The 17566-nt window shown below is 33.9% G+C and overlaps 1 protein-coding gene across 8 annotated transcripts in view; it reads right to left on the bottom strand.

Moving 5' to 3' along the window:
• The window catches only part of LOC134675244 (uncharacterized), an 87870-nt gene that overhangs the window by 67545 nt on the left and 2759 nt on the right, over nucleotides 1–17566 (bottom strand). For 2 of the 8 annotated variants that reach the window (XM_063533494.1, XM_063533502.1), the window contains exon 2: nucleotides 16603–16665. In XM_063533494.1, the coding sequence (XP_063389564.1) occupies nucleotides 16603–16636 (34 nt within the window). In that variant the 5' untranslated portion in view covers nucleotides 16637–16665. Of the gene's footprint in view, nucleotides 1–6439; nucleotides 6815–7254; nucleotides 7318–13948; nucleotides 14387–16602; nucleotides 16666–17566 lie in introns of those variants that run through there. The other 6 variants (XM_063533480.1, XM_063533465.1, XM_063533472.1 and 3 more) reach the window with 6 other exon arrangements.

Here is a 17566-nt window from a genome sequence, read left to right on the forward strand (position 1 = left end):
TAGTACAAGTGTAAGACAAAGATAGTATGATTCTCTTTGTCTATGTTTGAAATGAGAAAGTCCTTTGACAAACTATGTAAGCTTTAAGTAGCTAACACACTACCGCACCGCACCAAGGTCATTGTGGGACGCACCCATAAGTAAAAGGGAGAAAGCGATATCTCTTTCTCCCTCTTACTTATGGGTGCGTCCCACAATGACCTTGGTGCGGTGCGATAGTGTGTTAGCTACCTTATGAACACGGATCAGATTTAAAAAAAATATAAAAATAATCTTTGATTTTATTAAGCAGTATTCGCACGATCATACACGTGAAATGATAGCTGATCGGGTCGTGTAGAAGCGGCTCGCGGCAATAATAATTGGCTGTTTGCGTTTTTTATTATTAAAAAGTAAAAAACACTACAGTAATAAGTTATTACTGTAGTGTTTTTTTACTTCCCGTCCGCTGGAACAGGACAGCGATAGTTTGATGTTTTTTAGTTAGAGTTTGACATTAACGAAGAACTTCCCGTACTATTTTTGCTACAGTAAGGTGAACATTTCCGAGCATATTGGAGAAAATACATTAAAAATAAAACAGCTGAAAGGCACCAAACCCGATCCATAAATGTCACCTTTTATGAGTCAACTACTAACGAGCGTGAACGTTTAACAGCTATTCTATGTATATTCTACAGCGAGGCAGGTATCGGAGAAGATTTGGGCCAGTGTACTTTAGTGTTATCAGTTAATAGGGCTGAGACCGTTGACAGTAAAGTGTCCTTTACAAACAACTTTAGGAAGTTGGAAATTACTTGACATTTTTTTCGGCCACGACATATTTTCTAAATTTATGTAAGTTCTAAATATTCACTGCAGATAATAGATATGGAAATGGGTACATGGATTCCTTAAAAAAGGGTAATTATTTAACAAAATAAAAATACTATAGACGGGTAATTAAATCATACTCGTAACATCTCTATTTAAACATAGTTTTGAAAGACGGAAACGTGCGAAATATTTCTCTTAAAATAGGTATTAGATAAAATCGTTAAACCTTTAGGTAAAAAAAAAATATTTTTAATAAACGCAAAAGGCCATATTTATTCTTTGTTGATGTGTGAAAAAAATTACTCTTTAGGGAGCATAGTCAATAACTTCAAAATGTTTTTTAAACATGCTGTTTGTCTGACATAAGTAGGCCTTGAGGTCAAACTCTCTACTCGTACAATGTTGTAAACTTTCAAATAAATTTTAACACGATGAACTGTGTGTAAATTTAACGAACATTATAACCTATTTTGACCTACAAGCATTATAGGGAATTCTATAATTTATTAAACGAACATTTGGTTGATCTAGTTCAACACAGTACATGGTCATACAACAACTAATAAGTGTACACGTGCTAGTAGAACAGTACACTTGACCTGCATGTACATATAATGGTCATCAAAGATTTATCGTTTAAATATAAAATAAAATTAAAAATATTGAAATTGAGTGAAATTATTTACATAATTAGATATTGGTTAGATATTATGTTTGTACGCCAAGCATTCAGCAACGAAAATATCAGCTTTCTTTTCTTTTTTCTTTTTTTTTATTGAAAATAACATGGAAATATAAAATATGCGTACCACAATACAAAAATTCGCCAAACTGCGGAGCAGTTTGTTGGCGATGAGCTCGCTCTTTTTATAAATACATCAAAAGCAGGTACATAATTTTGCACTGTCCTACCGTCCTAGCGTAGCCCTTTCTTACTATGTACCTATAGGTATATTACAAGTGAACATAGGATGACTTTGCTGGTGGCGCGGGCGCGGGACAGGAGTACAGCGGTGCTTAAAAACTACCTTAACGCTAATAAATATGTTTTTATTATATGCATAGAATACCTACAATATAACACCTAACAACACATTTGTCTTAAATTTCATCTGTCCTTATCTCGTCGACATAACGGAGAATTAAGACACAGTTTTTGGCGTTTTAATTTTCTGGTTTACCTTACCTTAATCCCAACCTTTCCAGTCAAGGTCTAAAGCAACCTTGATACATATTTAACGAGGAAACAAAAACATAGTGAAACTTAATAATTAAGTCATGGTATTTTTACTGTGCAGTAACCGAATCTCGTCTCAAGCCGGCAATGTCGAAATGGGCACGCAAAGCGGGCCAATACTGCGTGGAATTCTTAAGACTGCGTATCCATTTCACTTTTGAAGCTGCCCATCCAAGTGGGACTGATGTATTAATAAATGTATCCGCTAAATATCTTACCAATATCAATGTACAGCATGCCCAAACTATAAAACCAATTTTCTTTCTCTCTGATTGTTCTATACCACGATACCCAAAGAGTCTACAAACATCTTTATAAGGTGACGTTTCAAATACATATTTACACGACCCAAGTGTCAGTATCTTAGAGGTGTGTAAATACAAATACAAATAATTTATAAATTGAATAAATCTGTCATGTAAATAATTTATTGAGAATAGTATAGTACATAAATTAAATTAAATATAAATATATTTTGGAACGTTGGCTTGTAAATTTGTTTGTGAACTCGTCAATTTTACTAAGTATGTATTAGGTAGTTAGGTACAGTCAAGGAATTTAAATTCCGACCCATTTCGTACTTTGTCACAGTAACAACCGTATGAGGTCTCTAGCGGCTTTCATATTGATTGTCACTGTGACAAAGTACGAAATGGGTCGGAATTTAAATTCCTTGACTGTACATTATGCTTAATTAACTTTAATTTTCAAGCAAGAGTTTCTACAGCAATGAGTCCAATGCTAAATAATATAATTTATATAATTATAAGAGTAAGTAAATACTTATAAGTATATAATAAAGTAAATAATACATATAAGTAAGTTACCAATATACGAAGCCCGAAGGTACAAATGATAGACGTTCGAAGTTGACTGAAACAAAACTATCTGAAGGCAAAATCAGCCGGATGTCTAGTCCGCGTCTGCATATGTACACTTTAAATAGAACACAGCCATTTCTTCCTCGAATTAAACTGCCAATAGTGATCACGACATTCAATCTATAGAGTGAGACCGTGAAGTCTGCAGCGATTTTGATAGCCCACGCAGTGCAAGTGCCATTTTAAACGTAAATGAAATTATGACCTATAAATAACACTTACACTGGCTATCAAAATCGCTGCAGACTTTTCTTGGTCTAACTCTACCTAGGTATGTCAATTCGCGGTCTGTCGCTCTTTGATAAGAAAAAATGATCGATGGCTGACGTGGCCAGTCATCAAGAATGTCTGTAAACTAAACTGACGGCTCGATTCGGAAAATGAATTAGATCTCTACTAGACTTCAACAAGTTACGATACGGATAATTTAAAGATATTTGTAAGATAGATATGTCAAATTTGACGTTTCCGCGATTCTGGAGGTCCTCTTGAACGATTTCGACAAGTTATGACTTAGATATCCAAGTAGCATCTAGTCGATATCGAATGTAAATCTAGTTGATCTCTATATCGTCTCTAGATCTTGTGATTATCTCGTTTCCCGAATACGCGTGTGATTATTTATGGTTGGGGAAAATCGCTGCAAAGAGATCGAGACCGAATAAAATGTAAATTGCGATGTAAGCATGTTGATAAATTTTGATAAAAAAGAGAAGGCTAAGTACCTGCTAATCAATTCATCGAATCGTGGTATGATACATATCAAGTGCACAGTAGAGCATAATATTTTAGTTAACTTTGTCGCAAATTTATGTACTTACTTATCTCTATACCTAGTCCTGAGAATTCGGATATGGATCCCGAATCCGTACCCACGCGATAACGAATAATTAACAGTGTCTTAGATACCTACATCTCAGTATAAGTATAGGATGAAAGAAAGCGAGGGAGGAATCGATCGAGTTAGGAAGCTCCCCCAGACACCAGGGTGCATAGTGCAGTCAATCAAGGGAGACGGACTTCGGCATCGGACGCTCGATATTGTTGAACTTGAGGACATCCAAAATAGCTCATTTTAATGATTTCCGTTACGAGTAATTATCGTTCACATTTTAATTATACCTGTTTTGTGGTGTCATAACAGCGTAAGGGTAAGTACTAAAAATAAGAAACGTTCAGCGATACAAAGTTAGAAATAATTGTATTAAATTTCTATTTTTGCTTTACCTGAACAGAGAAAAAACAGCCTTTGTATTTGTGAGTATGAAAAATTAGGTACAATAGGGTAGCGTGGGCTAAGATAGGGCACCTAAGGTTTGATGCCCAATGAATTTAATCCAGCTCTATTTTAACATTATTTACGCGTTTGAGCGATTCACATCCCATGGAGACTTGAACGCACCTTCTCTCAACCATACATACTCAAGTCGATAGTTTTCATTGAATCGATTTCTACCTCCAGACATTAAGCATGTGTAAAGTTGCGTTTACATGGTTAACCATTTACAACTTCCTTGATTATAAATAAATACTACATTACACTCAATTATAAAAGTATCTTTTAAGGAACTTAGCGGTAAGCGAAACGGGCGTTTCCTATGATAATGGTGTAAAATTATTGTAGGGTTTAACTGTTTTACCAAACATGGCACCTCGTTAAAGGAATAAACGTTTGTTTGAATTACAAAAGCCCGCATTTACATCGGGCCTAGACACTTCCGATGAGTTCCATTGTAAGTCATAAAACATAATGTCTCGAGTGAATTCGTTTCTAGTATAACTTTGCCTTCGAGACCCCTTGCAATTATGAGTAAACGAAGATCATACTTTGTGCTGGTTTGCCTGGTAATACGGCCCAGTAAACATTGTTAATAATGAAGTCGTCCTAACTGATCAGCAAACAGTGGTCAACCAGGTTAAGTTATGATTAATCAACAATGCACAAAGCAACCAGGTTTGCATAGATACCGGTTAGAAAATATAGATCATCATTGCAAAACGTCGGTTGTTTACTCAAAAGATAATACTTATACACATACAGTGTGCCCTATTTATTACGTTTGTGGAGTCTGGTGTCATCCATCACTTGTAGATATGACAGTTAGTAAATAAGCCTTCTTTCGTGTTTTTTTTTTCAATAAGACAGTCAGACCAAACACATAGGTACCAACATTATAATTACAAAGTAACTATTTAACACAATCTTCGAACGGAGTGTCCTAAAACTGGTGTAGGCCGCGTCGATATCCGTGTCAAATTTTCTATTTGATTTTAGGTGTAAGTATCGAGCAAACTTCATGTAGGTGTAGGTATGAGTCGTTAGTGGGCTGCAACACGTTTATTTTCAAGGCAGCAAGCCATTTCTAGGGAAATAGATAGTCAATAGAGTTCGTTTGTGTTAACATCATCAATACTCTAACAATCAGTTTGGAGTAGAAGCCCCATGACCCCATGAGTCTAACCGAGGAGCCGCTAGACCTCGTCGGCGATGGCGGGATAACTTGGGACTCCTTTTTGAGAGGCTTAATAGAGATACAGCACTAAATAGAGACGAGTGGAAAAAGAGTGAAGAGGCCTTTGCCCAGCAGTGGGACACAGTGGGCTCTGAATAATAATAACAATAATCAGTACAGATGAAATTAGTTTTACCGATTCCGTTAACTCAGCTACACTGTCAAGAAAATGTAACGAGATTACCTGTCACTATCACTACTAGTAGTACCTAATTGTGTAAAGGCCTCTCTCTACTCACCATGCAACTACCTACTCGCATGCTATTTGATTGATACATTGTGGGTTTTTAATAGATCAATTGAACTCGTAGAAGCATCTTAGCCGGCAATGTAGGTATCTAAAATTAATAATGTCAACACAAACTCTATTAGGCGTTAGGCGGCCTTAATCAAGTTGTAAATCTACTAGTAGAAGTTTGAAAGTAACGTAAGTAGGTAAAGTAAACATGTACTAAAACGGTACGGTCGGTCATTGTAGATAAAAAATTGTCGTCCAAAATGATCTGTTTTAATTTCTCTTGAGTTTAGTTAACTAATTGAATATTAAGTACCTCCAAGTACCTACGTATGAGTTACACCCTTAACACTTTAACACTACAATAGTGTGAAGACAATCATAGCCTCCTTGTATCCAATCTAGTGCTTGACACTATAAACAATTGGTGTTGGGCAAGTGTGGGGCTGTGGATGCGGGAGCGAGGTATTGTTTTTATGATGGTGATGAAACCGCGACCTCGCCGGCGGCTGCGCCAATCGCCACCGTCGCCGTCGTCGCGCACAGTCATCGCAATTTAAAACATTAGGAACGCCTCTCTAATAAGAGGACAGGGGGCGAGTAACACATCTGTCCTGTATGACCGTAATCAATGTTAATAATTGGCAATAAATATTTATAATATAGCTATATTAATAGCCAATTGAATAATTAAGGTTATATTAGCGCAGATTACTTAATTGTTTAAAAAGGTGGGTAATTAGAAAAACAACTATACCATTCGGGCGAAGGTCTGTGAGCTTGATCCGCATTTTCTCTTTCCAATATATCCTTTATGATCGGTCGCTTTGGTGCCAAATACGCGTACAACGCACCTTCATCACTTAGCACTTTTAACACTTTGAGGGTAAAATCACCTCACATTTTGCGTGTTCGATCGATTTAATTTAAGTCAAAAAGGATAAAAGTAATCAAGAAGATATTTTAACAACCACTTTTCACATTGTTTTTGCACGTGACAAAACACAAGTAAAGACACTGCAACGTGAAACAAAATAAATAAGATTATTTGTTAATTAAAATATGTAGTACAGTAACTGCGTATCGCTTGATTTGACAGCTGCGAGCACGCTATCCCGATCCAAATATTGGCTGATCGCGTGAATGAGCAGCGGGGCAGACAGGGAGCGCGGGGCGGGAACACCCTGAAGTCAGGCGCGGGTGCCCGCGGGAGCTCGGGACGCGGGAACGGGACGCAAATAGACCGGGATTAACCCCACTATACTACGACTCGCGCGCTAACACATCTTGATACTTCGTCTGCCACTCCAACTAAATATAAAATTTCCCCAAACTAACTAAACATAATCGAATAAAACACTAGAATTAAGGCCGAACGATAATGCACTGTAGTGAAAGACAAAGTATTGCATTATGATGCCGGAATTCCAGCGTTTACAACATGAAAAACGTGCTATTATTTTATTTCGTTAGGCCCAAATTTTATTCTATAGATCAAATCAAGCGATAGACATGTACTGAAACAATCAATAGAGATAATCATATTGTTGTATGGTATAAGTTAAAACTGACGTTGTTAATCGGATCACGACTGCACCACCGCCGTATAACCGTCTATCGCGCAAGCGCTGCGCGCGCAACTGACGTACACCTGCGGCCGACTTCAGCGTGGTCGACGTCATTCGTGTCGTGACAACAAACCCAGTTTCTCTGTGGCAGAGGGGTGAATAACAAATACAAATTAACAGGTAAAAAAGAGATAATTCGTGTAATGTGGCAGATGCTAAGCGAGATTTGATATTGACCCGCATGTTACACATCGCGAGCCCTTCGTGTCATGTGTGGACCCTCAACAATCAGCCGATGCCAAACCTCTGACTCATGCGGGCTTTAGGTACTAATTGAATTGAATCTAATAAAGAAGTACGAGTAGGTACCTTATCAAAATGTCAAAATTTAACAGCGGCTATTAAACGTCTGATATAGATTAAAATAAAATTTACCCATCTGTTTCATTTTCTCTAAACCAATATTTGATGGTGGCTCATCATTAATAATCATTAACGTATCATTAGTGGAGGATCCACGCGAATTCGCCCATATCGCCTTTTCATACACGTAGTCCACATTTTACTCTCTGGATATTAACATTATTAAAAATATTTTGACACAATTGGTTAATGTCAATTGTCAATATACTTAAGTATTAGGTAGATACTTTTCGGAATTTTTAAAATTGTATAAGTTTTTAATAAAGAAACGTAGAGGGGGGGGGGTTAGCTAAGTAAATATAGGTACATAAAATTATGCAAAAACATTGTTCATAATGTCTAAATGGGAAATGGGGGGGGGGGGAGAAAAATAGTATAGAAGAAATATAAAAACAACAAATTTGTGCCAAAAAAGGTCAAAAACGCATAGAAAAATTATTAAAACATTATAAATATTTAAACTTTAAAAATGCCAAATTCAGTGTTTTAGTAAACATTTTAAATCTTTGACTTTGGGCATAGTTCCATTGGTATGGAAATCGTTACCGCCACGCGCTATAAATTATTTTTTTATTACGAAAAAATGTATGAATGCCTACTATATATAAAGTGATATTTTTCTGAATAAAGAATATGTGGGCTACATTGTCCAATTTTTTATTTAGTGCAAATCGCCACACTGTGATTGTAACATCCAAAATTGTCACAAAAAATTACATAACATTTTCATTTTTTGCACAGAAATTATTATTTTTTTGTATAGAAAGGTATAATTATTATTTCGAAAATGTATTCCCCGTCCCTAAATTATACGAAAATGATATATAACTTGACCTAGTTGCTAAGACTAGGAAGGAATATAGCATAGATTGGACCTGGGGAGCCGACCCTTTCACCCCCCCTTTTTGGGGGGTCTGCATGGTACGATCTCCCGGCTACCGGGCCAGATCAACTTTGTTTGACCTAAGGAACAATCGTGTCAAGCGGCAAGCGGCATCGCCTGAGACTAAAGTGCATGCTGTCCATACATTTCCCTTACTAAACCTACTATAAAAGACATGTAAATAAGAAAATTATTCGTAAAAAATATTTATTAACGTAAATTTGGGCCATCCTGTAAATTTAACGGAATATTTTACTCACATTTAGCACATGCTAAATCACATGAGGACATCCTCTAGATACTTGCAGTCTAAAAAACCGAACGGTACTTTTGCTAAGGCGAACCACATTCGGCAGTAGGTAATGCGGGATCAGCGAGTGAATGACCTCTGAGTAGCTACAAGAAAGCATTGTGTGTAACAACATGGGAACAACCATATTTTAGACTAAGCTCGCTTACAGCTATTATCATGCCGCGATCAGAAAGGGATTAGAAATAACAGATTTCCATACACTTACGTCAAAATCAATATGGATTGACAGCTATCTCAATCCCTTTCTAATCGCGATTCAGTAATAATTAATTACCTAGTTCATCTCTTTTAGTATTCTCGGGGAGTTAATATTCTGCTAATCGTGAGGGCTTTTGAAGATGGAAGGATGTACTTAATGATTTTTACTCTTTAACCCAAACACACTTTTAAACAGGACACATATGCCGTTTATTAACCCTTTCACATGGAAACAAAGTTCAAAATCATGTGGCAAATATATTCCCTTTACCTTATTTACAAAGACTTAACCTAGCCTAGGGAAATAACCTCCTTAGGTATCAAAAGGGGCAGTGGGAATATTGATTTTCATTAGTACAATTCTGCGGGAAAAAACTAGTTAAAATTGAAATAAAAAAAGTAATGAGAACTATAAATTGTAGAAGCTATACTTATTTAAGTCAAGAAAGCTAATTAAATTTACAAATTCTGTTACGTTAGAATGTTATGGGAAATTGGTTTCAAAATTATAGTTATATACCTACTTACCTACCTGTAAAAATTTAAACGCAGCTGCTCTGATCTCATTTAAAGGCTAATCAGGGACAGGAACCGGTTACCTTAACCGGGGTTTTTCATAGGGTTATTTTAGAAGCGGTTGTAAAAACCCCTACCATAACGGTAACCGTATGATAAGGTAACACTTTGATTCGGTAACCGTATCAGATACGGTTAACCTCTGTTACCGGTAACCGAAATAAAAACCCAGTCTATTCAGTTACCTCATTATAAGGTTTTTGACTAGTTCAAACGATTGCAATCTTTACGCCCACTTAAATTCAACTTGTTATTGAATAACCGAGGTTGGCATGGGCGATCTATGAAGCCTCCAGCACAAACAAGTTTTTTTGCCGTTCCTTTGCTTATCTTTATACCTACCCGTGTGGTGTGTTCTTATTTTAAATCTTATTATATTATAAATAAAATAATGTTAATAAATAATGTTAATAAATAAATAATTTAAATAAAATATATAAAGTAATAAAATAAAATAAAAAAAAAATAAAAAAATTTAAAAAAAATAAAAATAAAAAATAAATAAAATAAATAAAATAAATAAAATAAATAAAATAAATAAAATAAATAAAATAAATAAAGTAAATGAAGTAAATAAAGTAAATAAAGTAAATAAAGTAAATAAAGTAAATAAAGTAAATAAAGTAAATAAAGTAAATAAAGTAAATAAAGTAAATAAAGTAAATAAAGTAAATAAAGTAAATAAAGTAAATAAAGTAAATAAAGTAAATAAATAAAATAAATAAAATAAATAAAATAAATAAAATAAATAAAATAAATAAAATAAATAAAATAAATAAAATAAATAAAATAAATAAAATAAATAAAATAAATAAAATAAATAAAATAAATAAAATAAATAAAATAAATAAAATAAATAAAATAAATAAAATAAATAAAATAAATAAAATAAATAAAATAAATAAAATAAATAAAATAAATAAAATAAATAAAATAAATAAAATAAATAAGATAAATAAGATAAATAAGATAAATAAGATAAATAAGATAAATAAGATAAATAAGATAAATAAGATAAATAAGATAAATAAGATAAATAAGATAAATAAGATAAATAAGATAAATAAGATAAATAAGATAAATAAGATAAATAAGATAAATAAGATAAATAAGATAAATAAGATAAATAAGATAAATAAGATAAATAAGATAAATAAGATAAATAAGATAAATAAGATAAATAAGATAAATAAGATAAATAAGATAAATAAGATAAATAAGATAAATAAGATAAATAAGATAAATAAGATAAATAAGATAAATAAGATAAATAAGATAAATAAGATAAATAAGATAAATAAGATAAATAAGATAAATAAGATATAAGATAAATAAGATAAATAAGATAAAATAAATAAAATAAATAAAATAAATAAAATAAATAAAATAAATAAAATAAATAAAATAAAATAAATACAATAAATAACATATATAATATATAAAATAAATAAAATAAATACTTCCGGTCCTGTAATAATAAAATTATAGGTCGTCCGTTTAAAACGAATCCTCAGCCCGCAAGTAGCTTCCGAGCCTCGACAATAATGTACTAAAAATGTAGCAAACCAATAAGCAACGGATAATAAAGGTTACCATAACTGAATGAAAACCTGTTGAAAACCCTTAACAATGTTAGGGTTACCGTTTCAATAAGCTTACCATTACAATTAGGTAACCGTATGATAGGGTTACCGAATGATAAGGTAACCGAAACGATTGGGTTACCGAATTGACAGGATTAAGCGTAAAGAGGGGTTTTCCGGTCCTTGGGCTAAGTAAGCCCGCAAATGTGTTTACAAATTCTTTATTTATTGTCCTTCAAAATACTAAGTACTTCAAAATTGTACAATCTGCGAAATCTATATTTAAGTTTCAATGAAATGAATAACTTTATTTTAGGCAACTAGTGGCCCATAGATAAATACCTTAAAACTAGCATAGGTACATATTACAAACAATATATTTTAAAACTAAAGACTTAACCAGCCCAAAAATGTATAACGGAGTTTCTCGTTTTTAGACAATGGGCTTGAACTCTAATTAAATACTGAATTCATTGGAACGCAGAACACCCCATATCAAATTGGAGTTTAAATTAACAGCGTAAATAATGTTGGGTTCAATGACTCACGTAATTAAATCTCATCTGAAATACTGAAAGCGCTAAAGGCCGTTACGTGACCTATCTTCTGCGTTCAGTCACAGTTCAGCCATGTTCGGCTAACTATAGTTCGTTTTTTTTAGCATTAGAAAGAACTTTAAAGAAGGTAAGCGATCTTGACATGTCTTTTAATAGAAAAACGCTTTTTAAAAATCAGTAACTATTACTTCTGAAAGCAGAAGACTATAAATGATCGTATTAGATTAATAATTGTTACCTATTTGCCGTAACTTATTTTTAAAATGTGTTTTTCAATTAAAAGACACATCAAGATTGTTTACCTTATTTCTAATGCTAAAAAAAACGAACTGTAGGTCATGAAGTAAAAAATATTGGATCGCCGGGGTCGCATCACATGACTACAGTATATGTACGAAGCATGTAGATGCTGACCAATGGCTGTAAGCGGTTAGAACCTTGTCCCAAATGATCATCACTAAAAGATTCCAAAACGTTATAAAGTATTAACTTACTTATATGTAGCTATAACACCTGAAAACTTAGGTAACGTAATAACAGTAACGTTACCCGGATGTTCCGAATTTATTCGTGCGTGGGAATGATTCCATAACTCTTCAATGTAATAGAGCGGCTGATGTCCCAAATTTAGTATCGTTATTTTTGATTGTGCCGACTAACGGTATTTACGTGTTACGACAATTGCGACAGACTCGCTTAACTACATTCTTAGCAACGATTCCACAAACCTATTTATTAATGTAATACCGAAACGAGAATTTATTCGGCTTTTATTTACTTAACACCTAAATACTCGTATTAGATTTTGTTGGCATTTTATTTGACAAACCGTACCTATATACACGTAATTTGATTATCATACTTTTTAATTTACGCAATTAACGAAGAAAACTGTAAGTTACAATAATGATACCTACTTGTCCGTTTTTTTGTAAGTATTGTCGGTACCGGAGGTACCTCTTTCGGCGTGAACGCAACTCGTGCAAAAAGAATAGCCGTGACTGCTGCCGCTTTATTGCGTTTTCCGATAAGCGTAATTTATTGAATAGATTTTAAGTCATAATAATTTAATTTAGTACTGTTACGCTTATTACCTATTATTTGCAAGGCATTATTTTATTAGCTAGCTTTTAACATATTACATTTACACATTCTTAAAATCAAAAATGCATAGTAGGTACCTACCTAAATAGGTAAATGGACTTAGCTTAGACTTGAACGTGGACTATGAGAGAAAGGAGAGTAAATTTTGTGCAATCTGATATTTTAATGTGACTGCAGAAATTTGTATCTATTATTTGTATTTGTATAGATTTTTAAGTTTTATTATGTTTGTTTATTTCTTTCTTTGTTTTGATCAATAAAATGTACTACGCTTGGCAATCATATTGATAAACTTAAAGCATGTTTTATTCTATTTTTATTTTACATATTTCTTGGTCACCTCTCCCTACAACAATTTTTCATGAAATTAAAGAAAATAATATTCCATCCGTAAAAAATGACGGCCGTGAAAAATCAGTTTCAGGACTGATTAATTATCCTGTATACAGGTTGTAAGTGTAAATTTAGTCACTTGCAATAATTTAAGGGGTGAATAGGTATTATTAGGTCATACTGAGCAACTTTTACTATGGGACGAACCCCGCCGAAAAAAAAGACTACTAGCAAATCCCATACTTACAAAATATCAAAACCTCAGCCCGCCAAAATGCTACCACATGTCATATTAAATTATTGATAAGTTAGCGCCATCTAACGTGATCTATATGAATAAAAACTTCGGCTCGTTGGCCAGCTGATTGTATATTTCACAATAGAGCAGTATAAACGACGCTTCGGTACGTACCTAACTACTTAATTAAATGTCTCGCGACTAGATGTCGCGTCTGCATGTCTCTACTGCTACAGTTTGAATTTACTATGAGCTCGAAACTCTCGATTTTCTTACATCATTGCCAACCTTGGTAAGTTGATAGTCAGAAGAGACGCTAGGTTGCATAATGGAAATTTGATGGCCTCCAAACTGTACTTAATCCGCGTATCAAACCAACGAGCCACTGATAAGGCTTCACTTTTAATTACGAAAATATATAACACGGCACCATATTATTAGCTAAAACTTTTCTCTAAAATACATATACTTCTGTTAAAATTATACCTACCTTTGCGTCGCCTGCGTCTTCTTTTACGTTGCCTTTTTCTTTTCATTTTAGGCCTGTTACCATAATTTATGTTTACAGTGTCCTTGACGACTTCTGAATTTGTAGTCCTTGCGAGTTCACATAATTTACCGAAAATGCACAACACTAAACCAATCATATTCACTGATCAACAGTACACTCACTTAAGTAAAGTCTTCTTTTTCTTTTCTTTATTTTTATTTTGTACACAGGTATCTTTACTGTTGTTTCAGTATTTACTTGCCCCGCTTCTGTATATTTTTTGCCATATACTTCCGAGTACCACATAACCTTCGTTGATGACAAACACAATAAACTGTACTGTTAAGTACCTAACAGTTGGTGAAACACTAAGATTATCCGAGTATGTACACTAGTTATGAGTTTTAAAAGACCTCTTATCTATAGGTTATCTGTATCACCCACAACACAGGTCGTCCGAGAAGCGAGCGCGTTACTGAGTCGATGCATCTCGTAATAGGCACATGTCTTAGAAGTAAACACTCCAGGAGCCTTGACGTGATTTCTATATAAGGATAAAAATACACACATCAGAATCATACGTGGCCGAGTAAAAAGTTGTTCGAGCCGCGCTAGTAAAATGACATAGGTGTTGACTTGAAATTGAAATACATAGGTACTCGAACTTTACCGCATAATTTTTCATTTGGAAACGAGATTACTCATTTAAAATTTAGTTCTAAATATAAAGTGATTATTTTGTCACATTCTGTCCAGTATTTACATAGCGCCAATGCCTCTTGTCACAATTTCCTTTTTTATCTACTAATGAAATATTTTTAACACATTTTTTTGCAGTTACACTTCGCTATTTAGCTCTACCGCCTAAACACTGTCGATATTGCAGCCGCTATAATGAAGGGCAAGTCTTGAGTGACTCCTTCAAAGGGCTAAGTAGGTAAGTACGTGTTGAGAAATCTATCGTGTGATATGACGAGCTTTACGCTATTGAAAATAAGGTACGGAATCAATTGCATATCGATTTTACGAAGTATATATATGTATAGTACCCACTACCCAGGTGGGTACTCTACCGGTAATCAGGGAGCAACGTATTGTGCGTGCTTTCTAGTCGCACGTGTCTGGAGTTTTAAGTCTTATCCTTTTCTTATGAAATAGAAAATATACTCATTTATCAAACAGGTCACGATCAAGAAATCTAACATTTATCTTGCGTTATTAAAAATACAGAAATGGTTAGATACTGCATTGCTACTTGTTATTGATATTAGCTTACTTAAAGTAGATAGAGCTAGACGTGATTTATTCGCTCCATAATTTAAGCCGTCATGGGAAAATCCAATTTGGCATTAACTTCATGTGCTGGGTAAGTAGGTATGTCACAATTAATGTTAATTTAAGATGCAGCGGCGATCGTGACTTCCGCACCGGTCGCGGTACCTGCATTCATGTTTTTAAAATTAATCACGTTAACTTAAAAAGCTTTGGTTTGACGAAATTTATTTTATTAATTTCGAAATTAGATGTCAGTTATTATTATTAAGTACCAAGAACTTACCAGTTATTGGGTTTATTTTATGTAAGTATGCACGGCCTTTAGCGCATTATTTCCGTGGAGTACTGACAGAAAGTTTTTTTTATGTACTAAAGATTGAAAGACATAACTAAGTACCTTCGACCTATCGATATTAGGAGTGAGTGCAATGCAACTATGGAGCTCTAGAAACATTTACTTACCGGAATAAGAAACGTTACTATACTAGTCTTACAGTGTTTATAAACCACCCTACGAAACATGAATGAATGAAGTCTTTGATAAATAATTTTTGCTTTTATATTTGTAATTTTGTGTAGGTACTTACCTGCTTGGCCAATAAATTAGGTATGGGTGCCTACCCAACCCAGCTATCGGCGGACGGCGTTATAATGAAGTTATACAATATCTTATAAATATGTTCAGTGACCACACAGTGACTAATGTCATTAATGGGTCTTTTTTCCGACGTTTCAGCCAGGTTGCACTAGCTGTAATCACGTGAAGGGTAAAATAATGAAATTTAATCGCGTTAGACCCCTTATAATGACATTTCATTTAGACATGCCACGAATATTCGGCAATTATTCGGTATTCGACCTATTCGGCCACTTTGCCGAATATTCGGTATTCGGCCGAATGTTGCCTACTATTCGGCTGAATACCGAATATCTATTGCACCTACGTAAAAAGAACAATTTCACAAAAAAATTACCAAAAACTAGGTATATTTAATATTTAAAATGTACTCTTGGAAAGTGGTTAAATACGAAGGCACGTTTTAGAGCATTTGTTGATTCCAAAACATTTTATTTTTTATTATGGGTCTGATTTGATTGACTCTAACTACATTCATTACTTCTGTTCAACATAAAAATAATATTATATCTTAGAATACGTTGCGCTTTGTTGGCGAACAGTTTTCGTAATAATTGTTACTAAAAAAGTTCACATGTCATGCTGAATATTCAGTCGCTAAATATTCGGTATTCGGCCAAATTCACTATTCGGGACATCCTTAAATTAATTATGTGTGCAAAACGCGAGAGTTCAAAGTGTTATAATACAGTGACTGTTGAATATGTATAGGTACAATATAGAGAAAAGTAAAACAACTTACCCAGCATCCTATTGACTTCTCCTTTTTCAGTCATCGTCGTCGATGCCTTTCATGGTTCGATACCTGTAAAACAGTATCCACTTAATAACGTAACTAATATAATTACCTATTAATTGACATGTACCTATAAATAGTCTGACAATTTCCGTAATATTTAACCAAGCGCAAACGATTAGTCATAAACAGGGTGAAATATATAATCTTTACCTAAATCTATCTTTCCGGAATACGTACAGCACAACACAATCACAAATTGGCACTATATCTACACGGAACTTTAACAATCATTTAAAACGAATTCTGCATAGTTCAACGTTTAAAACTTAACACACTTCACTCGAAAACTATACATTATTTTGTTTAAAACGGGAAATATTGTAAAGATTTTTCATATTGCGATAGAGCCATCTCTGCGAGGGTTGGAAGGCTGCCGCGCGGAAATGCACGAAGCCCGCCGACTCGAGCCGAATGCAAATATCACGCAGGGACGCACTTGGAATATTTAAGGATTACTAAAACCAGGAACCATGACGTTAAAGTAAAGTAAGAGACTTATGTAGTAATTTTACAGTTTTTTCTACAATATTTTTTTATTTCGATTATGTTCCACAGTAATTGTTATTTATGATTCTCTTTGGCTATATTTTTAATGTCTTACAAAACAGTAAGGCACAAGTGTAATAAACAAACATTGGATCTGAATATATTGTAGGAAAGTATAAAAACGCTTAAAATATTTCAGGTAATCTTATTTTAAGATTATTTATCAACTTTCCATTCTTAACTCTGACTAAAATGGGGCTACTCTAACGGAGTTCTGTACCTACCTAAACGCATTTAAAAGATGCAGTTCAATTTAAATTAGGTTGTAATATTTTTTTGTTACTGAATTCGTCCCTGTTTAAGAAAGCACTGCCACCCTGCAGTGGGGTTGCTCGCCATGTTTTCCACGCATGCGCCTTAA

Source organism: Cydia fagiglandana, chromosome 2 (genome assembly GCF_963556715.1).
Source record: "Cydia fagiglandana chromosome 2, ilCydFagi1.1, whole genome shotgun sequence".
In the NCBI taxonomy this organism is placed as follows: domain Eukaryota; kingdom Metazoa; phylum Arthropoda; class Insecta; order Lepidoptera; family Tortricidae; genus Cydia; species Cydia fagiglandana.